Below are 26,149 nucleotides of genomic sequence, written 5' to 3'. Positions count from 1 at the left end.
AGCTCCTGAGACTGCCAGATAATGGCATCTGCACAGCCACTGTTCCTCAACTGCTTCTTGCCCTGGGGCCAGACTGCACTCTCAGTGCCCCTGTTCCCACAAAGTTCCACACTGATCTTTTACTTTCTTTTTGGCATTTATGGATTGATAATTCTGGAAACCGCCACAGCTGCTGGTGATTCTCTCTCCTGAAGTCTGCTCTGGGCCTGCTGCTGGTCAAGGCCACCCTGGGGCCAGGAACCATGGGGCTCACGTGGGGCTGTGCTTAGCTCCCTGCCTGGCGCAACAGATCCTTCCTATTGGCCTGTTGGGCTTCTTTCAGTGGGAACTTTGTTTCTCTCTGTCTCTTTGGGGGTTCTGTAGCTCTAAAGTTTGTTTAGAGTAATTTTTTACATGTATTAGAAGTGACTGGAGGAGAGCCTGAACCAAGTTTGTGCTTCTACTCTGCCATCTTGGCTCCACCCCAAACTTTAAAAATATCAAGATGCAGATAGGGCAGGAGAGCCTAATATCCCCATTATACAGATGATGTAGTAAACCCAGGGAAGTTAGCCTAAAGTTAGCCAAACCAAACTGTCTATAGCCAGATGTTTCTCAGCATTCCTCCCGCTGATGGCTTGGCCATACTAACATGTATGAGCTAGAAACCAGATCATACTTTCTCAAGAAATGAGAGAACTAGAAAAAGAAGCCATATTCCACTCCCTTCCACCCCTCCAGTGGTCAGTGGACTCTGGGAGAAGGTGGCCAACCCCAGGGCAGACAGCCTGAGAGGTCCATGAGGATCTGTTTTAGACTCCAAGTCACTCTATGCCTACTCCTGCCAAATGCTGGTTTGGATTCTGAATTAATTGACATTCAGCCACAAGGAGTTGGGGGCAAGGTGGGAGCAGGGAGTAGCAGAAACAGACCAGAGACATCTGGCTGGTAAAAAGGGGGTGGTAAAGACTGCAAATCTCCTAAAAACCAAAATCTCCTAACTACCAGGCTAGTACATTCCCAAGAGACATCTCAGAGAAGGGAAGGGAAGGGGCAGGTAAGCTGTTCCACTGGGTGGAGCTTTAAAGATCATCTGGCATCTAATTTCTCAAAGTCATTTGACTACAGAATATATTGAGGTAGGACTTATACTGATGAAACCCATAAAGGTAGGGGCATGGCATATCCTCAGAATAAAAGATGCAATTTTAGAGCACTATATACATACATACATCCACATATACTCATATGTGTGTGTCTATATGTCTCTCTGTGTGTAAATTCACACACACGCATATATTTTTTTAAAGAACTGATTTTCACACCCCCCAGACTGCTGCAAATAAAAATATTTTATATATAATTTTATATTTAATATTTTGGAGCAAAAAATATCCCTAGTATGGAAACTCAGTCACCATGAAGAAAACACGAGGACTCCATGGAACACAGTTTGGGAAACAGTGATGTGATCTTTTGAAAGAGAGGGAAACTGAGACCCAGAAAAGGAAAGTAATTTGCCTAAAGTCATGCAGTGATGAAGTAGCAGATGTGGGACTAAAATTGAAGTCTCCTAATTTCCAGGATACTATTGCCCACATGCCCTACTGCCATGATAGAAGCTAGGTGGTGCCATAGTGCTTAGAATGCTAGGCCTACACTCATGAAGACTCCTTTTCCTGAGTTCAAATCCAGCCTCAGACACTAACTAGTTGTGTGACCCTGGGTAAATCACTTAATCATGTTTGCCCCAGTTTCCTCATCTGTAAAATGAGCTGCAGAAGGAAATGGCAAACCACTCCAGTATCTCTGCCAATGGGGTTCATGAAGAGTCGAACGTGACAGAAAACTACCGTACAACAACATTACTTCACTTTCTCTCCCTAACATGTTTGCCAAAACCTATGGAGGGAAGCCAGGATTATTTCTCCTGGAGAAGGTCATGAGGTAGAGGGGACCAATAGCCCCAAGTAGCCCAGAGATTTTGGAATCCAAGTAGGGAAAACAGGCAGCTTCAGGGGACTGTGCACCCAGTATGGCTTATGTCAACCCTACCTCTGTCCTAAGTGCGCTGCTGGAGTCCATCCATGTCTGAAAAGCTGTGCCGAGGTAGTCTTGCTGCTGCGGAAGAGTGAGAGATGCACTCAGTTCCCAAGCTCCGCTGAGCCACAGAGGAATAGCTCTGGCCCAGCTTCCCTTGCCATCTCTCTTTTTCTTTGCCACACAGCATGACGATGAAGATTCCTAATCCCAAGTCTCTCATTCTTTGTCGGCTCTTAAGATACTTTTGGTCTCTGGGAAATTCTTTTAGCTCATAAGTTTTGTTAAGTGTTCAGGATAGTGGGGTAAAGGGGTCCACAGTGGGGTCTAAATGGGTCTCATTTTTCATGGGATCAAAGCAAGCTAATTAAGTGAAATTATTTAAAGCATTTTGCAAACTTTAAAGAATTTTATGTGAGTTGTGAGAATTAAATGTGAGTTGTTGTTATTCTTGAAAAATTCTTGTTATCTTGCTCAATAGAGACTGGATAGAAACAGTTCTGGGACAAGTTACTACCCTGTTATTATTCTTTTATATTTAATGTTCTGTGGACTATTATACAAGCAGATAAAATAACCATTTTCTGTAATAATAATCATAAAAATCCTCACTGAAATAATAACCATAGTTAGCATTTAGCTAGTGTTTTGTGGTTTGCAAGACACTTAAAATGTGTTATATCAATCCTTAGAACAACTCTATTATCATCCATGCCCATTTTACAGTTCAGGAAACAAGGCAGACTGAAGTTAAATGACTTGTCTAAGGTCATTTAACAGTTAGTACATGTGTGAGGCTAGATCTGAACCCAGTCTCCATGAATGTGAGTGCAGTGCTTGTACCCACTGTTCAAAAAAGTATTAGGATGTAAACTCATCTTTAAAAGTCTCACTGAAAGCATTCTCTAAGTAAATTCGGTGGTATAAATGATGGTAGAGATCACAGGGACCCCATCTCATTTTCAAATGACTTTAATTTCATTGTTAACTGTTTTTATCTCCTTCTCATTTCTCCACCAATGGCATTTGGAGAGAAATGGTCCTGAGACATCATCATCATTATCATTCTTCTTATTATTATTACTATTAATGATTCACTAGCTAGGTGATGCAGTAGATGAGAGTTTGGGCTTGGAATCAGGAAGACAAGTTCAAATCCAGCATCAGACTCTTATTAGTATATACTCTGGGAAAATCACTGACTTATCTGCCTCAGTTTCCCTAACTGTAAAATGGGGATAATAAAAGCACAGTGTTGTTGTGAGAATCAAGTAAGGTAATGTTTGTAAAGTGCTTAAATTTAGCACAGTGCTTGGTACATAGTGGGTGCTTAGTAAATGCTTATTCCCTCCCTCATTCAGAGATGACTGCAGCCACTGTGATATTGTTCTCAAGCGGTTAAAATAGCACATCCCTGACTGGTATAATACTCATAACTTCCTTTCATTCATAAAGCATGTTAAGGCTTTCAAAGTACATTACATACATTATATCATCTGTCTCATTTTACAAAGGAAGAAACTGAGGTTTCTAGAGATGAGACATTACAACCCAGGCCATTCCAAACACAATCTCCTTCCACATTAGAGTCTAAGTCTAGGGTGAGAAAGTAGGGATTCTTTGGCTGAGAAGGGAGAAAGGGTGTAATCAGGGGTGGCAGAGCAGGAGCCATGCTCATTTGGTCTGTAAGAGCCTGTCAGTTCCCATTGAAAGGCTCCCCAGTTTTTTAACAAGGAGGACTCTTAACCATCAGATTAATAGGATCACAGGATTTGAAGCCAGAGAGGACCTTACAGGTAACTACACTTATTTTACAGATGGAGAAGCTGATGCCCAGACAGGGGAGTTGTCTTGCCCAAGAGCATCTAGGTGGCAAACAGCAGAACTGATAGTCAAAATGAGGTCTTCTGACCCTAAATTCAGTGATCTTTCCACTGTACCAAACTCTTTCCAAGTAAGATTAGAAAAATAAATCCCAACTTACAAATGAGATGGGGATCCCAGGAGGGCCCTGAAAAAGAAAGAAAATGGGGTGTTAACCTGTGACTTCCTATCCTTGATCCATACTGGTTCCCCCTTTCCATAGTGGGGAGGGGATGAAATGGGGAGAATAGAGAGTAGCCAGCAGGGCCTGTGCAGATGTAATGATGAGGAAGGACAGGAGGAAGGAGAACCTAATTAGACTTAAGGAAAGACTCTATTTTTCCTGGATCTGATCCCAGGACAAGGGAATCACAGGTGCCCCACTTTCCTCATCTTCCCTACCCTAGGGCCCACTGAGAAATGCTGGTGTACCTACCGGTGGGCCAGGACGTCCTCGAGGGCCAGGAGGACCCTAGGGAGAGATGAGTGTGGAGTCAGTGGGTCTTTGTCATCAAAAGCAAAGCTTTAGTTCCTCCTAACCCTCTTCTCCATTTCCCTACTGCCCACCCTGTGGGGTTGCAGGGAAGAAGAAAGAGTAGGGTGAAGGACCAAGCGCTTCCTGAGCCCCCTGGTCTAGTCCTGGGTGGGGATGGAATTCAGACAGAAGTAGGATACAGGCTCAGAGCTCTAGAGCTGAAAATCATCTTAGAGGTTATGAGTTTGGGACTTCTCACTGAAGAAATGAGGCCCAGAGAATGTGTGACTTGCCCAATGTCATACAGATAAGGCGGCAGGGTTCCATCCCAGGACTTCCTGCCTACAATTTCAACACTCCATTTACCATGCCATACTATCCCAAGGTCCTGTACACATGTATGTCTATTATAGACCAGCCTGGTCCTGGGCTATCTTAGGTCTAACCTGGGGTGGGGATGGAATTCTGACTTAAGGTGTTAGTGGTGGAGTAGATGGAGGAAATAGGGAAGTGGTTTCTATAAGGCAGCCTGGCTCTGAGATTTCCCTGGTCTGACTTGTCCTACTAGGGACAAGACTGGATTTGGAGATGCCTAGAGGGATATGGGCTATGTGAAAAGTGAATCAGACATGGGGTGGCTGGATGGATTTAACAACATATTCCTATCACATGTCAGCAAGCTTTTCTCAGGTTTTCTTCTCCCTTCCTCTCCTCCTCCCATTCCCTCCTCTATTCCTTACTCCCCACTCACCCTTGGGCCTTGTAATCCCTAGAAAGAAATAAAACAGAAAGAATTTGTTAAAGGGGCAGAGCCCAGGCATCCAGGCTGCTCCTCTGTTTCCAGGCCCCGGTGACTCCCCACCACCAGCTCTTCCCCAGACCACTTACCAAATCTCCTCGGCTTCCTTTGTTCCCTTTCGGACCCTGTGGATAAACCACAGAGCAAGGTTGAGACTTGGAAGGTTTTGGTGCCTCTGGGCCTAATCTGGGATGCCTAGTTTCACATATGGGGAAGCTGAGGCTTAAGGAGAGGAAGGGGGGGTCACTCTGGTCACAAAGAAGGTCTGAAACCCATTAGTCCCACCTCCCCTCCCTGTGCCTGAACAGTCTGACCCTTGGCTTCTTATGAATCAAAATGAAAACACATACCGGAATTCCAGATGGGCCTAGTATCCCCAGGGGTCCAATGACACCTTCTTTTCCCTGTATATGGAAAAGAGACATACAACTGTGGAATCAAAGAGCCTAGAAGAAGAATTTGGCCTACGTCCCTACTGCCTATATGGGAAGCAATGGGGGTGGGGGAAGGAAGAACGATGGAGAACGGGAGAGAGAGGGAGACAAGAGGACAAGAGACAAGCCACGAGTGATGGCTTGAACACGAGTGATGATAATAAAAATAATTCACATTTCTATAATGCTACAAGGGTGATAAAATACTTTCCTCACAAGCCTATGAAGTAGGCATTACAAATACTATAGTCATTCTATAGCTGAAGACATTTCTGTTCATAGAGGTTGACTTGCCCAAGGTCACATCACTAGTTTCTAGCAAGGTTAGGATTTGAACCAGGGTTGTGCGGGAACCAGCTTCCACCAATTTGAGAGAACTGAATGTTAAATTTTCAATGTGAGCATTTATACTTTCAGGGTATAAGTCAGGGCTTGATTTATTGATTGATTGAGCTATCTACTTATCTATCTACCTATTTTTATTTCTAGACTTAAGAAAGGAATAGAGAAAATGTTAATAATACAGATTGAATTTAAAAGTGTCATACATATTTTATCCCGCCCCCCTGCAGAGCCAGTTGTTAAACATCTGTCAGTATACCACTGAATGGAACCCATGCTCCCTGACTTTAAACAAGTGTCTTTTCTACTATACCAAAGATAAATCCCAGACACAGGGAAGCAGAAGGGAGTAAAGTTGGAAAACAAGCATTTATTGGGGTCCCCTTGGGGACAGATTAGCAAGCAGTAGCCAGAAAATTTGGACTTTGACCTCATAGAGGTTACAAGTTTGTTAGGAAGACAAATAGAGCACAAAATAAGACAGGAGCCTGTAGAAAATGAAGTGCTCAATTTCATGGGCAGACTGTAGAATCCACAAAGGAGTGGGGTCCCTGTTGGGCTAAGGCCCTCACAGAAGGTTTCAGGGAAGTCATAAGCAGAGCAGACCACCAATGCTACTGCAGGCAGTCAGAGAAAGGCAAAGCCTCGATGGGAAAAGCTTCACAGAGGGTGGGACTTAAACCAGTTTATGGAGAATGGGTTAGATTATCATGGGAAGGGAGAGGGGAAAGGAAGGGCATTCCATATGGAGCAAAAGACCTTGTGCCAAAACCCTGGGCCAGGAAGGAAGCTAAAGGGGAAGAAGAGTGAAGGGAGGGAGTGAGGAGGAAGTAGACCCTGACGGCAAACAGCAGTGAGTAGCAGGAAAATTTGTCATCAGACTGTGTCTGGCCATTAGTGAGAATGCAGCTTGGCAGGTATCAGATGATGCCTTGCTCAAGGGCAAAGGAGGTTCAGATGTTAATGCCCCAGTGTTGGGCTGCCTGGTGGGCCCTATGGTTTTTGAGGCAGGGCAAGGAAGATTCCTTGGGGGAGAAACTTACCATCAAACCTGGTGGCCCCCGGGGACCCTGAATTCCTTTAAAACCAACATCTCCTGGAGGCCCCTGCAGTAAATGAAGAGAGGAAACATTTGATCCCTATGAACCAGAGCCCATGGGATGGGGACAACCACCCAATTTTGGATATGGAAGGGTTAGGGAGCACACAGGACTTATTCAGACAGCCAATTTAATTTGAATAAATCCCCCCTATTTCTCTGTTCAACAATTGGATGTAGAGGGGCTGTTCGAAAGATGATAATAATAATAGATAACTTTTATGTAGTGCTTTAAGTTTTACAAAGATGACATCTATCTATCTATCTATCTATCTATCTATCTATCTATCTATCTATCTATCTATCTATCTATGTCTATCCATTCATCTCTCTAGTCAGTCTAATAAACTCTCATTTGATCTTCATAACTACTCTATGAGGTAGCCAGCATTATCTTTACAAATGAGGAAACTGAGGCTCTGAGAGGTTAAAAGCCTTATCTAGGGCCTCAGAGCTAACAAGTGTCTAAGGTTCGATTCAGACCCAGTCCTTCCCAACTCCAATCTACTGCTCTATCTGCTCATAGCTAGGAGGGAGCTGTATCACTGGTTTGACCTGCCAGGACCCAAGGAGTCTGCCCACCTTGACCACAGCCTGAGGGTTCCCAGGGGCACAGTGATTAGAACATGAGTAGAAATCCAGCACCACAGAACCAGTCTATGGACTCATAGAACCTAAGGACTGAAGAAGACCTTGGGGAGAATTTAGACCAAAGATTCTTAACCTGGGATCCATGAACTTGATGTTTTTTGCTTTCATTTTTGTTGTTGCTATTGTTTAAAAAATATTTTGATAATTGTGTTTCAGTATAATTGGATTTATCTTTAGTCTTATGTATTTTTATTTTATGCATTTAATGGATTCATAGGCCTCAACAGATTGCCAAAAGGCTCCATGACACAAAAGTGGTTAATAATCCTTGACCTAAGAAACCTCTCATTCTACAGATGGGAAATCTGAGGTTCAGAGGAATTAAGTGACTTGTCCAAGTTAACAGCTAATGAATTTGTCAATTTAGATGAGTGAGGGGCCAGGTCCTGCAGTCAGCAGAGGTGAGAGGGATCTTTGGGAGCTGGGTCTTAAGATTCCCTCTAAGGATGGGAGCACAGCTGGAACAGCTAAGGGGGCTGTGAGGTCCATGAGGCCTGGGTAGTATTATACCTTGGGTCCAAAGAGGCCAGCAATCCCAGGGAAGCCCATTTCTCCAAAGTCACCCTGCCAAGAAAGGAAAATTAAAAAAAAAACATATATGTGTGTGAGAGACAGAGACAGAGGGACAGAGACAGACAGAAAGACAGAGAGACAGAGAGAGTGTGCATGGGCTCAACATCCTGATCCCAGGGTGAGATGGAGTCAGAAACTTTAAAAGCAATAATGTCTCATACTGACTGGAATTAACCCCTTGTTACTAGACATTTCCTATTTCCCAGATGGATAAATTGAGGCGGCAATGAGCCAGAGCCATGAGACTAGGCTATGCCAGAGCCAAGAAAAGGACTCAGGAGTTCCTGGCCTCTAGTCAGACCACTGGCTCCCTTTCTTAGAAGACAGCCTCCTCACTTTCCATAGTTTGTGGTTCCCTCCTGGGAGGAGGGGGGAAAGGAAAGAAAAGAAGGAGGGTTGTCACTGATCTCTAACCCAGTAAGATCTTTATATAGCCTGTGATCAGTGGCAGCCCTCAGGACCACTTGCCAGCAGCCACAAATTGGGACTTGGAGCCTTGCCCCTCTTCCTAGAAAAATGCCTTAGTGGTTCCAAATACCAGATACCAGGGACTCTCCAATCAGCATCTTATTACCAAAGCCAGATTAATAAGTACATTTCTAGCATGAAACATAGGCTTTTGTGATCCAGGAAGAGAGAGAGTAGTCATGGGATATGAAGTAGGGGAGATGGTGATGCCCATCAGGCCAAGAAATATTGGTTCTTTTCTCCACTAATTAGTAAGCTACAATGCAGGGGGTCTCAGAGCAGCTAGCCCTAAGCAACCCAGTTAAATCAATCCCATGTCCTCTTTCTGCTTACTCTCAAGTTCCCCCTTTCCTAAAACCCAACATCTATGTAAAACTTTATGTATTTTTCAACCCCTTTCAAATCCTTTATCTAGTCTTCACAGTGTCTCTGTGAAGTAAAGATGAGTAGATATCGTTATACTCATTTTATAGTCGGGGAGACTTAGAGCCAGATGGTAAAGTGGCTCCCCAAGTCAGAACTGGCATGTGGTGGAGCTGAGATTAGAACTAAGGTCACCCAGCTCCCAAGCTAGTGTTTTTTGCCATGCTGCCAATAGTGATTTGTAAAATCCTGACTCTTTTTCTCCATTTCTCTCCCTAAGGAGCAAGGGCTCCTTTCCCGTCAGGACAGGCAGGGCACCTTCCCCAAAGCAACCTTGATTAACTAGAGCAGGCTGACTTCCCAAGGCCCAGCTCTGCTCTCTCTCTGGGGGTAAGGGATGAGGGGAAGGTGGACTTACATTAAATTAGTGGAGGAATGTGTGGGAGTTATTCCATGGTCACTCACCGGCTGGCCTTTGGATCCTGGCTCCCCTTGGCTCCCAGGGAGCCCTGTTCCTCCCTCTGTCCCTCGCTTGCCAGTAGGGCCCAGCTGTCCAGGCAACCCACTTTCACCCTTGAAGAAACACATATATGTTAAAAGGCAGACTTGTATAGGGAGAAGTAGGTAGCATTAGGACCAAACATCTTCTTATTCTGCCCAGTGAACACTTTCTGGTATTCTTTGCCACTAGAAATGACCTTACCCAGAGGGGAAGTTATCAATAATATTAGGTCCACGTGGCAGTTCAAAAGATCATAGGAATTTTTAAAAATGTTTAAAAATTTTTTTTTCCAACTACATGTAAAGACAATTTTAACATTCTTTTTTTTGGTAAGATTTTTGAGTTCCAATGTGAAACCAAGTAAAACATATTTCCAAATTAGTCAGGATCATAGGATTTAAAATGGGAGGAAAATTTTAGAACATAGGATGTAAGAACTGAAAGGAAACATAGAAACTAGAAAACGGAGCTAGACATATTAGAGACCATGTGGTCCAATCTCCTCATATTACAAATGGCGATAGAGTTCAAGAGATGCTGTCATTCACTCAAGTTGATCCAGGCAAGGTTATTTCCCCCTCATGGAACATTGGTCCAACAAGACAGCAAAGACTCAAGTCTAGGGGGAGAGATGGGCCAGGAGGGGTTAGAGATAAGGTTGATGGTCTACAGGATAAAGTCAAAATTCCCCATCCTGGCATTCAAGGCTTTCCACAGTCCAGCTCTGTTTTGTATCTATGTTTCCCAGTATCCACTTGTAGAGGCTATGACTCCAATAAGATTCATCTTCATTAATATGTCTCCCCATTTCCTGTTCATCTGCCATTCCAATCCCTTTGTATATTTCCATTGCCCCATCTTTGCTCATGCCATCTCCTTACTGGTAATACTCAATCTTTTTCTTTCCTACTTATCTGAGCCCTACCCCTCCTCCAGGGCCCGGCTCAGGTCCCACTGCTTTTGAGAAGCGTCCCCTGACTATCCCAGCCCACAGTGATCTCTCTCCTCTGATTTCAAGGCTCTAATTATTTCTGCCGCTCATTTTAAGCCTGGCACAGACATTTCTTTGATTGTTGTATTATTATTTGTGTTTTTGTGTAAATTCTGTTTTCCAAACTGGACTACTAATTCCCGAAGGGCAGGGAGAGTCTTTATATGCCCCTTCCACATGTAGGGCTGGGTGGAGCCTCAGTAAATGTCATTTATTTATTTTCAATGGGAGGCAGTGTGGCATGGCAGAAAGAATGTTGGATCAGATTCAGGACACTCAGGCTCTGATTCTGTTTTCACTAGGTGACCTCAGTTTTCACATCTATAAAGTAAAGGTAGAAGGCTGGGAGGGTCAATTTGAAAAGCTACTATCAAATTATAATTATCAAAATTATAGGGGACTAGATTTAAAAAGATCTGAAAAAGAGATCAACGTGATAGAATAGAAAATTCAGAATAAGAACCAAACATACAAGACCTACATAGTCCCTGGACATAGCAGGGAGAGAGCTGGCTTTGAGAGTCAGGAGAAGTTGGGTTCAAGTCCCGTCTCTGACACATACTGGCTGTGCAACCTTGGGAAGGGCACTGAATTTCTCAGCATTTCAGGTAACTACGTAGCATGCTAGGACTACAAACTGCATAGAAGGTACAGAACTGACTTAGAAGTTACAGAACTGATTTGATAGAGGAAGGTCCTCACTAGGAGGTCCATCCACAGGTCTAGTAAAATCAATCATTTAATCAATCAATCAGCATTTATTAAGGGCTTACTATGTACCAGGCACTCTGCTGCTCCTGAGGAGAAGAAAGGTGAAAACATGAGCCCTGCCTTTTGGAAGCTAAGGGTGGGGGGAGGGAGACAATAAGCAAAGGAGATTGTACACAGATGAATGGGAAGTCATCCAGGAGGGTAGGCACAAGGAGCAGGGAGGACGGGAGGGAGAAGAGATGAGGGAGGCACTAGGAGCAGGGAGGAGGGGAGGGAGAAGAGACGAAGAAGTGAGCAAGGTCTCTACTAGAGTCTGTGTGTGTGTGATAGATATATGTATCTATTTCACATAGATATATAATAAGATATATATCATATACACATAATGATATATATCACACACATACACACACACATATATAATGATATAGTATTTGTAAAGCATTTAACTCAAGGCCTGGAGCAAAGTATATACTTAATAAATGCTTTCTTTCCTTCTTTCTTATAGATATAATATTATATTTAAAGATTAAAGATATGAAAAGATTATAATATGTTGGGATCGAAATGATTCCTCAGGAAAACTTAATGGGGAAATAGGATAGCAATATGGCAAATAATTTAGTTTAGATTCACACTTTATATCACATACCACAATAACTTTAAACTGGTTGGTGAATCTAAATATATCAACTTTAATATTTCATCAGGGTCAGTGATTTCACTGATGTGGGCACTCTTTTCACCAATGCAGGTTCAAACTCATCTATGAGTTAGACTGTCTTGGATGAGAAGTGATGGTTGAAAAAGCTCCTTGTCTGGTGACCAACCTTCCGGAAGGAGCTCCCGAAGTTTGGCCAGAATGGTACCTGGCCACAAATACAATCGCTCCCTCATCCAGCCGGAGCCCAAAGTCTTTCCAACTCAGTAGGTTCTGCCAGAACTTGTGCTCAGTTGGCATAGCCTTGAAGAACTCGGGGTTCTTTCCACAGCTCATTAGAGGACAGCTTTAGTGGAGGTTTTAAAAAAATATTTAAATTGGAAGAAAAAAGGATACTATATTGATCTCAATTCTGAAGAGTGAGGAAGAGAAAAGTGAGGGGAGAAATTCTTATTTACTGAACAATGGAAGGTACTATTGAAAACAAAATGGATGGATTTGGTGCAACAAATAGTGATGTATCCAAAATAAAATAAAAGGAAACAGATTGGGGAAAAATATTTACAGTAAATATTTCTGATGAAAAATATGACATCCAGAGTCTTTAAAAAATGGATACAAATTTAGATGAGTAACAGTCTGTCCCTAATGGTTCTTCCATCTCCATGCCTCCAAACCTGTCATTCTCTAAGCCTAGACTATACTCCGTCCTGACCTCCACCTATTATAACCCTTATCTCCTTTCAGGGCTCAGCTTAGATGCCATCTCTTCCATGAAGCCTTTCTAGATCTTCCTCCCTAATTAGTAGTGTCCTCTCTCCCTCCTCAAATTATCTTATATTTAATAAAAATTATTAAATTTTATTTAAATTATTTATAATCTTTACAAAAATTCTTTTAATTATATATACATATACACAATTTGAATCTCTCTCTCTCTCTCTCTTTCTCTCTCTCTCTCTATCATATCCTTCCAGCAGAATGTGAAATGTGAGCCTCTCAAGGGGAGAGACTAGATTTGTTTTTGTCTTCATTTCCACAAGGCCCAGTTTTGGGCTTTTGGGCCATTGTGGGTTCTTAATAAATGTCTGTTAATTATTGTATAGATTGTTCAAAAGATACAAGCAGGCAGTTCTTAAAGGAGGAAATTGTTAATAGTAATTTGAAAAACAGTTCAAAATCTCCAAGAAACAGAAAAACGCACACCATGGACTGGATGATCCCTAAAACCCCTTCTACTTCTTTTTTTTTTTAAGCAATTGGGGTTAAGTAACTTGCTCAAGGTTACACAGCCAGTTATTTCTGGGTGTGGTGCTAAGTATCTGAGCCCAGATTTGATCCCAGGTCATCCCGACTTTGGGGCCAGTGCTAACCCCTTCTACTTCTGACCATTCTATGAATCTATGAATCTCAGTTCCTCCACCCATGAGACCATGGGCAAGCCACTTTATTTCTCTAAGCCCTGCTTTCCTCATATGTAAAATGAGTGGCTAGATCGGATGATCTCTTCAGCTCCTTCCAATTCTAAATCAATGAGTCTATGAAACTATGAATAATACTGTCCTAGTTTACAGGAAGACAGTTCCAATGGATGATGCCTACTTGTCTAAATTTAGTCAGCAGGGGGCAGCAATGCTCAACTCAACACTAAAGTGAATATTTGAAGAGGCCAGGTAGATTGGGATTTTTCTATCTTTAATCCTATGTGATTTATGTGGGGTTTTTTCATCTAATCTGTGTTATTTTAGAAGGTCGTAGGCAAGAAGAAATATTAGAAACCCATATAGTGTCCTGGAATAGCAGAAACAATCTTGGATTTGAAAGCCAGAGGACCTGGGTTCAAATTCTGCCGTTGTCACTTATTAGCTATGTCACAGTGGACACGTCAGATACCTAGTCTCTCTGGATCTCACTTTCTTCATATTTAAAATAAGGCTTTGAACTGGATGGCCAGATCTACATCTCTGACATGTGATCCTGGGTACCAACATCGACCTCCCCGAAGGTATAACTCTCAGAAATAGTTCCTAACTGTGCCTCAGAGCTGCCCCATGATATTTTCCTGCCTAAGACAGGTGGCAGGATGGAAATGAACTCACCTTGAATCCTGGGGGTCCCTGAGCTCCAGGCAAACCAGCCACACCTGGATTTCCTCTCCTGCCTGCAGGACCAATGGGTCCAACTTCTCCATCATCTCCCTGTTCTCCCTAAATGGAGTGAGACATAGAGTAAACTTAGTTTCCAAAGGCACAGGCTCCCAGGGAAACATGGAAGTATAGGGGTCTGGAAACACTGCATGTACTTGAACTGTGGGACGAGGGGTGAATGTCATAGCTAAGAAGGAACTTCCAGTGTGGGAGATATTATCAGAATAGGTAGTTGAAAGAGGTTGTGGAATTGAGGTAGGATGGGATATGTGTGTGTGGGGGGGGTATATGTGCATGCATGCGTGCGTGCATGTGTGTGTGTGTGTGAAGACCTTAATGAATTTAAACCCTATGCCTTATGAGTAGAGATTGTTTTATTCCCTGTATTTATGCCCTCCTAACAGTGCCTGGTACACAGTAAGTGACTAATAGATGACCGTTGGCCAATTGAATAGAACTCCATTTGATTTCATTCAACTCAAGTCAACTTTCTCTTCTCTATGGTTCCCCCCCCCCCAGCTCTGATATTCTCTGGCCTCAGGCTCCTGCAATCACTGACATTCTGTGCTTTAAGGTTCATTTGGCCTTTGCCATTATAGATTCTAAGGTCTCTTCTAGCTCTATGCATATTCTCAGGTCTTTCCCCTCAATGGATAAGGTGGAGATAACCCACACCCAAAGTCTCAGCCATTCTGCTTACCTGCTGTCCAGCTTGGCCATCCTTCCCAGGAACTCCATCCAGACCAGGGGGTCCTTCTTGGCCTTGTCTTCCCACAACACCTCGAGGCCCTGGCTGCCCTACCAGACCCTGGAGACCCAAAGAGACCAGATGAGGTAGGGAAAGACCCTAGGCTGGGGGAAGCATCAAGAAGAGGGGTATGCCCTCAGAACCACTCACCTGCATTCCTCGGCTGCCAGTTTCTCCACGCTTTCCTTGTTTCCCTTTCTGACCCTGAAAAGCCAAGAAAATTAGTCCAGGCCTGAGCCAAGGGGATGTCTGGAGAAGAACTCCAAAAGTGGATCAGTCTTCTCTTGTTTTCAGGACTTAAGTAGCTTTAGAGTGACAGCTAGATGACACAGTGGATAGAGTGCTAGGTCTGGAGTCAGGAAGACCTGAGTTTAAATTGGACCTCAGATACTTACTAGCTGTGTGACCCTGGGCAAGTCACTTAACTCTGCCTTAGTTTCCTCATCTGTCAAATGAACTAGAGAAGGAAATGGCAAACCACTCCATTATCTTTACCAAGAAAACCTCAAGGGGGGTCACAAAGAGTCAGACATGATTGAAGTCACTGAACAACTACCCTGTAAAGGTTTTGAGGATGGGCCCAATGACAGACTATATGTCTATCTGTCACCAGAGAACCAATCTTCCTTGAAGTGATGACTTTTTCAGACATATCTTCTCCTGACAACTACCTCCTAAATCACAGAGAGGCTTCAGTCTGTGTTGGTGCAGGGATTTACCCATACTGAAGAAATCATAGTTCCTCGAAGTGTGGACATATTTGTTATTAGTGATAGTATCTGCCTCTTTGTTCCATCAGCCATGAAATTCCTTTACCCTGCCCAAGGTGGAAACATCCTAGTGAGACCCAGATTGAGATCTAGGGAGACCTTCTGACTCTGCCATTAATCCTTACCATGATAGGATCTGGAGCGGGAAAGACCCTTAGAGGCCACGGAGTCCACATTCCTCGATTTCACATACAAGGAAACTGAGGCCCAGAGAAGGTTAGGGATTTGCTCCAGGTCTCACAGGTAGTTAAACAGCAGAACTGAGATTTCATCTCATATCCTCTGACTGGAAGCGTTCTTTCTGCTGAATTAGGTAAAATCAATAATCCCACCCTGAACCTCAGTGTTTGCATCTGTGAAATGAGGGTGAGTAAGAGTCACCCACTCTATCTTGTAAGGGTTGTTTATGGATCATAGGATTATAGACCAGACCTGGAAAGGACCTAGGGGCTGTCTCATACAATCCCTTCATTTTATTAAAGCAGCTACATGGCATAGTGGATAGAACCCTGAACTTGGGAGTCCAGAAGACCTGAGTTCCAATTCTACCTTATAGAACCCTGAACTTGGGAGTCCAGAAGACCTGAGTTCCAATTCTACCTTCAAATGAGATAACCAAGCTAAAGCTCTTTGTTGACCTTAAAGCCTGATACGATTGCTAATTACTGTTGTATTATTATAATCAATAGTAATAACATGAGGCCTTGGCTGGGACAGTGCTCTGAAAAGCAGAGTCTGGCAGCTGACTCTACATGGGCTCAGAGGACTCAGAGAAATGAATTTCGGAGATCATTTAGTCCAACCCCTTCATTTTACTGGAGAGGAAACTGAGGCCCAGAGAAGAGAAGCAACTTGTCTAAGAGCACATAGGTTAAGAGGTTAAAGAGCAGGGATCTGAAGTGACTTGCTCCAAGCCAGTGCTCTTTCTACCACTCTTCTCCTGCCTCCCTGAACAACTTCACATTCATGTAACATTTAACAATTGCTACGAGCACTTGTTTCACAACTTGAACACAAAGAACCTATGCCTTGGCCAGTCCATCCTCCACACTCCCAAGAGCCATGTGGCCCACTCGGGATTGATTCATACCTGGGGGACCGAACCTTGCCTTACAAAATCCATGAGCAGAAAGAGACCCAAAGATAGAAATTCCACTTGTAGGATACAGGGTAGGATAGGGGATCCCGCAAACATGGAGGATCTGAGAGGCTCTCTGCAATCTTCTGGGCCAGGAAATTCCCAGCAGCCCCTCCTCTCTGTCTACACAGTAGGTGCTTAATAAATGATTGATTCTGACAGCAGCTGGAGGAATTTGTGGAGGATCAGAGAGAGGAGCTCCATGACCAGGAGATGGCAGCAGAGAGCTTTTGGTCGGAGCCCAAAGTCACACTTGTTAAATCAGCATAACTCAAGAGCAGGGTAACATTTGTGGGCTACAAGCAAGCGAAGTGGCAAGATGCAAACATAAGGAGGATGATCTAGGGAATGGTCAGGTATGTCCTCAGGCACTGTCTTCTGTCTGAAGTTCTTCTTGATTCCCCTCAATTGCTAATGCCCTCCTTCCCAAACTCCCAAACACAAGCATGTGCTTGTGCCTACTTTATGCTATGTATATTTTTATGCACATGCTATCAGCTTCATTAAAATGCAAGCTTCTTGCAAGTGGGGATTGTTCACTCTTTGTACTGCTACCCCATCACCTAACACAGCGCCGGATGCTTAAGGAATATCTGATTGATTGACTGATTCTTCCCACTTTCGTCATCTCTGGGTCTTCTCTTTCTTCCCCCATTTCTATTCTCATCCCTCTTTATCTTTCCTTCTCCTCCTCTCCTTGCCCCATTTCCCCTTTTGCTTTGCTTCCTCCCTTTTCTCCTCTCTGTCTTCCTTTCTCTTGCTTTCATTCAGACCTGCCAGGGTGAGCCATCAGTCTGGCTGTGCTGCCCAGGAGTTCCTAATGACCAAAGGGCTAGCAGAGGCTCGACTGTGCCCTCTGGCAGTCAGGTGAGTAGCCTGGCTGATGCTTATCATCTCTCTCCCCAGAGCCAGGCGATCTGAAGAAGGTGATCAAGAGGGGAGCAGGCAGCCAAAAGCACTGGCCTGGGAGCCTCGCTTTAGGCCCAACTCTGCCCCTTGCTTTGGGGGTGGCTCTAAGCAAGCCTTTTCCCTCTGGGCTTAAGCTTCATCATGTGCCAAATGAGGGGGTTGGACTGACTGGTCTCTATACACACACTGTTGTTCAGTTGTGTCTGACTCTTGGTGACCCCATGGATCATAGCATGCCAGGCCCGTTTATCCTCAGGCTCATATTTGTTACTTCCATGACACGTTCTATCCATCTCATCCTCTGCTTTCCTTGTCCTTTTGCCTTCAATCTTTCCCAGCATCAGGGTCCTTTCTAATAGTCTCATTTTCTCATTACATGGTTAAAGTATTTAAGCTTCAGTTTCAGTGTTTGACCTTCTAGTGAATAGTCTGAATTCATTTCTTTACATATTGACTGCTTTGATCTCCTTGCTATCCAAGAGACTTTCAGAAGTCTTTTCTAGCACCATCATTTGAAAGTGTCAGTTCCATGGCACTCAGCTTTCCTTATTGTCCATCTCTCACAGCCATACATTTCTACTGGAAAAATCATAGCTTAGACTTATATGGACCTTTGTCAGCAAGGCAATATCTCTGCCTTTTAGTATGCTGTTCAGGTTTGCCGCAGCTTTCCTACCAAGGAGAAAGCATTTTTTCATTTCGTGGCTGTAGTCACCATCTACAGTAATCTTTGAGCCCAAGAATATAAAATTTGACACTGCTTGCATTTCTCTGTTTGCCATGAAGTTACCAAGATCTTCATTTTTTTTAATGTTTATCTTCAAGCCAGCTTTTACATTCTCCTCTTTCACTCTCATCAAGATGTTTGTTAATCCTTTTTCACTTTCTACCATCAGAGTGGTATCCTCTGCATATCTGAGATTGTTGATACTTCTCTCAGCAACCTTAATTCCGGTTTTTGACTCATCCAGCCTGGCATTTTGCATGATGGCCTCTGCATATAAGTTAAATAAACAACGTGACAATACATAGCCTTGTCCCACTCCTTTTCCGATCTTAAACCAATCATCTATTCCATGTTCATTTCTAACTGTTGCTTCTTGACAAGTTCCTCAGGAGACAAGTCTGGCACTCCCATCTCTGAGGACTTACCCATTTTGTTGTCATTCACACAGGCAAAGGCTTTAGTGCAGTTAATGAAGCAGAAAAACTTTTTTTTTTTCTGGAACTCCCTTACTTTTTCCATAATCCGGTGAATTGTTGGCAACTGCCAACAATTGTCTGCCTGTTTGAAGACCAGCCTACTCTTCGGGTAATTTTCTGTTCACATACGATTGAAGCCTAGCTTGTAGAATCTTAAGCATAAGCTTTCTGGCGTGTGAAATGAGCACAATTGTTTGGTAATCTGAATATTCCTTGGCATCTCCCTTCTTTAGGATCATGATGTAAACTGATCTTTTCCAAACTAGTGGCCACTGTTGAGTTTTCCAAATTTGCTGGCACACTAAGTGAAGCACTTTAACAGCATCATCTTTTAGGATTTTAAAAGGCTCAGCTGGAATTCTATCACTTCACTAACCTTTTTGTTAGCAATGCTTCCTAGGGTCCACTTGATTTCATTCTCCTGGATGTCTGGCTCTAAATCAGTAACCACACCATTGTAGTTATCAGTTTTCAGTGACGTTAAGATCTTTCTCACATAGTTCTGTGTATTCTTTCTACCTCTTCTTAATCTCTTCTACTTCTGTTAAGTCCTCATCATTTTTGGTTTTTTATCATGCCAATTTTTGCATGAAACATTCCCTTGATATCTTTAATTTTCTTGAAGAGATCTTGTCTCTCCCAATCTATTTTTCTTCTATTTCTTTGCACTGCTCATTTAAGAAAATCTTCTTATCTCTTCTTGCTATTTTCTGGAATTCTGTATTTGGTTGGGTATATCTTTGCCTTTCCATCTTTCCTCAGCTATTGGTAAAGTCTCATCAGACAGCCATTTTGCTTTCTTGCTGCTACTATACATAGTTCCCTTCTGTACTTTATGTTCTAAGATTATCTAAAGGGATAATATTCTATATTCTAATGATCCTCCCATCTTTACCATTTTATCTTTCTAAGGTTCCTTCTAATTCCAAAATAATATTCTAGTTCTAGAATTATTTTATGATAGATTATAGATTATTATAGATTATGACTCATCTGGTTTTAGCATCAAGGTAAGGGGTTACACTGGTCTTGGGGAAAGATAGAAAGGCTCACCTCTTCACCCTTTGATCCTTTGGGTCCTGGTCGCCCCTGGGGTCCAGGGTGCCCCTAGAAACCAAAACAAAATAAAGAAAATTTGGCATGTTATTCTTTCCTCAGATGGATGTAGGCCCAATTGGGGGAATACTTCTTTTATGGGGCAGATGGTCAGGGAAGTCCCTGGAGTCCCTAGGCAGAAAATAGGCTATGCTAAGGAATGGGGACATCTTTGAAGATCACTGGAAAGCCATCGTATGGATGCCTTGGGTGGTATCATCCCCTGTCCCTCCCTTGCCAGGTCTTGATGCTGAAAACTCACAAGTCTAGAATTTTAGAACGTTGTCTCTAAAGTTTTGAAGAGAATAAGCTGTAAAACAGTTGCTTCAAAACATAAAAGGGTCTTCAGGACTTTAATGCAAGGTTCTCATTTGAGAGAAGATCACAGGTAAAATGTTTTACTTACCGGTAAGCCTTGCTGACCGGCTTTTCCTCTGCTTCCTTCAACACCCTCCTGGCCCTGGAATGCAGGTGTGCAGAAGAGAATGGGTACATTGGGTTCTCTTTTGCCCCAGTTGGTTCAGGTTGGCTTCTTGGCTAACCCTTGTGGGGTTATTTCCCCCCTGACATGCCACCCCCACCCATTTTGCTGCTGACTAATGGGTAGGGGAGACAGTCTTTGGCCAGGGAGGAAGGGCTTTTCTAGCACCCTCCAAAGAAATCATGGTCTTTGAACAAGGCCTCACACCACTGATACTTACAGGGTATCCGGGATCTCCAGGCTCCCCTCGGTCTCCACGATCACCCACTGGACCCTGATGGTCACAAGCAACAGAAACTGAATGGTCACCATTAATTAGGGGATTACTGAACTTAGCACAGGGTAGGCAGGTAGGTCTGGATCCATGGCTACCTCCAGACTCCAACCATAACAACTTTCCCTGTCCCTCCATGGGAACCATAGCCACGGTCACACTTGCAGTACCTTCCCTAAAACTCTGACCAGTGGGGCAGGAAATACATGACCTTTTTCAATCTAAGGCTGATGACTAACCCTCCTCTATTACATCTGCCCTGGGGAAGTTAATGGCACAGAAGATGGGGAAGGGGAAGGGAGGAACTTACCCGATCTCCAGGAGGCCCTGGAGGGCCCTCAGTCTTCCCATCATCGCCTTGTTCTCCCTGAAGACAAAGAGCCAGGCATTAAGAAGCACTTGCCACAGAGCCATCAGGAAGTCTATGGAGACCACCTGGGGCCCCCCAAATGGGAACAGTTCTGTAGGGAGGAAACCATCCATGCCCGGAGGCAGGCCTCCACATAGGGGTCCCTATGATATGGGAATAGTTCTCTCCTGGTCCTCTGGGGAGATGCAGGGAGATCAAGCAGATAAAGGATGATGGGGAAAGGGAAAGCAATCGAATCTGGAGGGTCTCAAAGTTGCCTTGAACACAGAACCAGAAGGCCAGAATTTAAGAACTGCTCAAAAGATCAAGCTGTGTCACTGTGACCCAGTGAATTTGTACATACTAGAGACAGAAGGATGAAAATCTGTATTTCAAAGTAAAATTATAGTATCTGCTTGTGTTTAAAATGCATTTGCACAGACAGGAGAGATAATAAATTATAGTAAAATTGCAAAAAGTTATTTTTAAAAATTCTCACATCAATTGACCCATTTGACATATCTGGTTCTTCTAGTGATTGTTGATCAGCATTCGTCAAATTAAACCAATTACCTGAGATTCTCTTAGCCTGGATCACGTACTGGGTGTATGTGCTCCAGGCCTCCTGATCTTTAACCTCTCTCAGATTTCTAGGCCTGCTAAAAGGCAGAGAATCACGGCCATTATAGACAATTACTAGCTTCAGTCTTCTCAAAACTTGTGCCTGTCTTAAGGCTGCTCTGGCCCGGAGTCACACAACAGAAGGGCTGTTAGGCCCCCCGAGATAATTTAGTTCAGCAGTTCTCAAACTTTTTGATTTCAATACCCCTTAAAAGCAACTGGGGACTCCCCAAAGAGCTTTTGTTTCGTGGGTTATATCTATGAATGTTTACCATGTTAAAAATTAAAACCTTTTAGTATTATTGAGAAATTAGTTTTGACCTGGAAGACCCTCTGAAAATGTCTTTGAGGACCTCCAGGGGTCCCCAGACCATATTTTGAAGACAGGTGATCCAGTCCAACCTTTTCATTTTACAGAAAAAGAAAATGAGAAAAGAAATAGCTTTTCCAGAGTCATACATCTAATGAGTGCAAAACTAAGTCTCAAACCCACCTCTCCTAATTTAATTAAAATAAATGAATCATCATTAAGTACCACTAGGTACAAAAGCACTGAAGTGGATTGCTGACTAATTCCCAGTTCAATGCTCTTTCTATCTGTAAGAGGTGAACTCTCAGATCAACATTTCCATTGACTCTAACCCAGTTCCTTACTAGCTGTGTGGCTCTGGATAAGTCACTTGGTCTCCCTGTGCCTCAGTTTCCTTTTCTGCAAAATGAAGGTGTTGGATTCAATGACCTCTAAGGTCCCTTTCAGCTCTAAATCTGTCCTTGCAAGTCATGAGGACTTTGGCCTTCTGTTCTATTTCAAGGCTGGGAGTCTTTCCAGGGGCTGTCTTTCCATTAGAACAAGGAGTTTTTAACTTAGAATTCATGAACTTATTTTTAAAAAAAAATTTTGACACCTGTATTTCAACATAATTGATTTCTTTTATAATCCTTTGTATTTTCATTTTATGTATTTTAAGCCTTTATTCTGAGAAGAGGTCCATAGGTTCATTAGACTGCCAAAGGAGTCAAAGCAGTTAAGAATCCCTGTAGTAGAATGTAAGCTCCTTGAGGGCAGGGATCATCTCATTTTTCACATTGTACCCCCAGCACCTAGCACAGTACTTTGCACAGTGGGTGCTTAGAAAATGCGTGTTGAGTTGAATGTCTGTTTAATTTCCAGAAGTCTCATTCGTCTGGGGTTCTTGAGCCAACTTCCTTTCCTGCTCAAGTCCATTGAATGATTTGGCTTTAGACCTTGGCTGTGTTGATAGTCTTGGGCCAAGAAAGTTTAGGTCCCATATTTCTAGCTCCCCAAGACCAGTCCTGATTTGGAATTTGCTACTAGGATACCAGGCTACTCAAAGGAAGTAGCAATTCCTATAAGACCAGGGCACCATTTTGGCACTAAGGGCTCATCTCAGCTATAGTGAGCACTCTACTGGCCAGTAAAGGTCTCCATGCTTTCTTTAGGGGTCAAATTCCACCAAACCGCCACATCATTGTAGGCTACCCAGCCCCCTCCCACTTCCCTACCAGCCAAGTTTGCAGAGGAGAGATGGCTGAAGAGTAAACACACTGAGATCAAAATGAAAAAAATGCAATAGGGATCAGGCTGACTTATTGCTGTTGGCCTGCAGCCTATAGTGTGATAAACCAGTTTATATATATATATATATATATATTTTAAAGGTTCCCATCTGGCTGGTAAGGGCAGCTGCCAAAGTGTGGGTGTCTGAGCCTATCAACCTCCCCTGGAGATTTCCACTCTATTGGGATAACAGAAGCAGCCTGCAGTCAACCCTCGCTCCCTCTCCCACCAATGGGAGAATCATCAGTCTCTTCCCACACACAGGCCTCACCCTCAGATTCCTATCTGACAACAATAAGTCCCCAAATAGGAAAAAAAAACAAGCCTAGGGAGAGAGGAATTCTATAGAGAAAGACCTCAGCTTCCCCATTTTACTTGTCCTCCCTTACATTGTAAGAAATAGGAATGCATCCACTACTCCCTAAGGCCTGTTCTGGCCATAATTCCCAGGGTTCATAGCAACATTGTCCTGTGTCCCTAGAGAAAAGTCAAGGGTGGAGGGAGGGGGAGGTGAGATGAAGAGGAGATGATAATAAAGAGAACATGATTCTTTCTTCCTAAAACACAGCTATTGCAAAGCAACAATTGTCTGAGCTACGACTCCCCAAGGTCAGGTTGGAATGGAAGGCAAACTGCCTTGGGGGGAGAAGGAACAGAAAGAAGAGAAAGACACCTTTTGGGGGGAAGGTGGTGACAGAAAGCCATAGACAATGATAGGCTATGTGACATTGGGTAAGTCATTTCCCACGATTACAGCTTTAGAGCTAGAAGTGGTTTTAGAGGCCATCAAGTCCAAACCCCCTCATTTTTTCTTTACAGATGAGGAATCTGAGGCACTAAGAAGTTAAGTGACTTATCCAGGGTTACACAGCTAGTAAGTATCTGAAGTGGATTTGAATCAAGGTATTCTTGACTCCAGCCACTAAGCTATACTGCCTCCTTACCTTAATTTTCTCATTTATATAATTAAGAAGTTGCTAATAAGTCAATGCTAGTTAAAATCTATTCCATCTCTAACAGTCTACTCAACAACACTTCAATAAACATTTATTATGTGTCTACTGTGTTCAAAAGAGGCAGAGTGTCTTAAGTGGATAGAAATGTGCCCTGAAGTCAGAAAGGCCTGGCTTTAAATCTCACCTCCTTTTGCCTCCTGGCTGGATCAGCTAGGCCAGTCTCCTAACCTCCCAATGCCTTGGGAATCTCCAAGGCTAGCAGTCCTAGAGCAGCTGCCCATCTTCATTGGCAGGGACAGAAGTTTCATCCCTGAGAATTCTTTCTAGCAGTGAAACAAAATGGGCTGAGGTCCCATGCCAGGCCCCAGGATACCCAAACAAAAGCAGCCTCTGGCCTCAGGGAACCAACATGAAGTCAACAGACAAGTGGATGCAGGATTGGAGGCGGAGGAGGGAAGGAGCACTCACAACCAGAGAGACGGGGAAAAGGCTCCACCCCTGAAGTGGCCCCAAACTGAGCCTCAGAGCAGGTAAAGGTACCCAGCAGGAGATGGAACGCCGAGCTCAGGGAATGCACACAGCCCAGTTTGGCTGGAATTCAGAGTCTTCGAAGGGGAGTCACGTGAAACAAATGTGCGAAGGCAAGCTGGAGTCAGAGTGTAAAGGGCCTAAAATGACACGCTGAGAAGTCTGGGTTTTATCTAGAGGAGGTAGGGAGCCACTGAAGATTTTTGAGCAAAGAAGTGATGATTTTGGCAGCTGTGTGAAGAATGAACTGGGGAAAGGTGAGACTGGGGGCAGGGAAGTGAATAAGGAAACTTTTTCTTTTTGCTTTTTGGAAGGGGTAAGGGAGGGCAATTGGGGTTAAGTGACTTGCCCAAGGTCACATGACTAGTTTTGTGTTAAGTATCTGAGGCCAGATTTGAACTCAGGTCCTCCTGACTCCAGGGCTAGTGCTCTATTCACTGCACCACCTAGCTGCCCCAGAAGCTTTTTTCAAAAGCCCATGTGAGAGATGGTGATGATAGCTTGATAGAGTTAAAACTCTGCTTCAACTTGCTCAAAGAAAGTGAGGCCCAAAGAGAGCCTTGAGACTTGTTCAAAATCATACACTTTGTTAGTGGCAAGATAAGAATTCAAGGCCTGGTGGTTGTGTGAAGGGAGAGAAGGGGGACAGAATGTCTGCAAGAGATGCAGAGGAGGGATTGATGAGACCTGGTGACTGATTGGTTGTGAAGGGTTAGTATGAAAAGCCAAGGGTTATAAATCTAGGAGACTGGAAGGACAGTGGTGTAAGCGGCTTCAGGAAGAGAAGAGGTTTGAACATCCATTGTCCAGAGGTTCTTCCTAGCCCTCACATTCTGTGTTGTAATGCCCCTCCCAGACCTGACATTATGTGTTCTAGTTTCCTCTTAGCCCTGACATTCCATGTTCTAAGACCTCTCCCAGCCCCGACATTCCATTGGACAACCTCTGACTATCTCACAGACCCTTCCTTTTCACAGGAATTTGAAGCCTGTAGTATGGCAAAAGCTGAATCTTACTGGCACCTGTAACCACTGCCCTTCACATCAGCTTGTTCATGCTAGATATTGTTTCTCATCCATTAGGGTTGGGGGTCAGTGATTATAAACTATATGTGCTACAGTTTTCTGGTGCTCAGTAGTGCTACTGAGGATAAGGTCACAGATTTCTGCCTCTAAGATGTTACTGAGTCCTGTCTGGCTAGTGCTAAGATTATCAGCTGGCTATTCTGGATACCGGTCAGTAGTGCTCTACAGCATGAGAGGCTAATACTGATAAATGACCCCAATCATTTTGTTTCTGTGGACACCGATCTAGAGAAACGAATTATTTGCTAGGTGGCCTTGAACAAGTCATATGACTTTCCTGTATTAAATGTCTCTTAGTACTCCTTTGTGTTCATT

General features: G+C 43.5%; 1 protein-coding gene across 1 annotated transcript in view; it reads right to left on the bottom strand.

Annotated features, from left to right (window-relative positions):
- COL27A1 (collagen type XXVII alpha 1 chain) overlaps positions 1 to 26,149 on the bottom strand; it is a 259,247-nt gene that overhangs the window by 15,415 nt on the left and 217,683 nt on the right. The window contains exons 42-57 of the mRNA XM_069062697.1: positions 21,027 to 21,083; positions 20,663 to 20,716; positions 20,368 to 20,421; positions 19,920 to 19,973; positions 14,997 to 15,050; positions 14,799 to 14,906; positions 14,051 to 14,158; positions 9,552 to 9,659; positions 8,193 to 8,246; positions 6,976 to 7,038; positions 5,507 to 5,560; positions 5,246 to 5,281; positions 5,109 to 5,126; positions 4,319 to 4,354; positions 4,004 to 4,030; positions 2,035 to 2,100 (exon numbers count right to left, since the gene is read on the bottom strand). Of these exons, the coding sequence (XP_068918798.1) occupies positions 2,035 to 2,100; positions 4,004 to 4,030; positions 4,319 to 4,354; positions 5,109 to 5,126; positions 5,246 to 5,281; positions 5,507 to 5,560; positions 6,976 to 7,038; positions 8,193 to 8,246; positions 9,552 to 9,659; positions 14,051 to 14,158; positions 14,799 to 14,906; positions 14,997 to 15,050; positions 19,920 to 19,973; positions 20,368 to 20,421; positions 20,663 to 20,716; positions 21,027 to 21,083 (951 nt within the window). The remainder of the gene's footprint in view (positions 1 to 2,034; positions 2,101 to 4,003; positions 4,031 to 4,318; positions 4,355 to 5,108; positions 5,127 to 5,245; positions 5,282 to 5,506; positions 5,561 to 6,975; positions 7,039 to 8,192; positions 8,247 to 9,551; positions 9,660 to 14,050; positions 14,159 to 14,798; positions 14,907 to 14,996; positions 15,051 to 19,919; positions 19,974 to 20,367; positions 20,422 to 20,662; positions 20,717 to 21,026; positions 21,084 to 26,149) is intronic.

This window comes from Petaurus breviceps, unplaced genomic scaffold (assembly GCF_028583685.1).
Source record: "Petaurus breviceps papuanus isolate PSGF00001 unplaced genomic scaffold, PetGlider_PUasm1.0 90503, whole genome shotgun sequence".
NCBI classification, from domain to species: Eukaryota; Metazoa; Chordata; class Mammalia; order Diprotodontia; family Petauridae; genus Petaurus; species Petaurus breviceps.
This window is presented reverse-complemented; position numbering and strand designations above follow the sequence as displayed.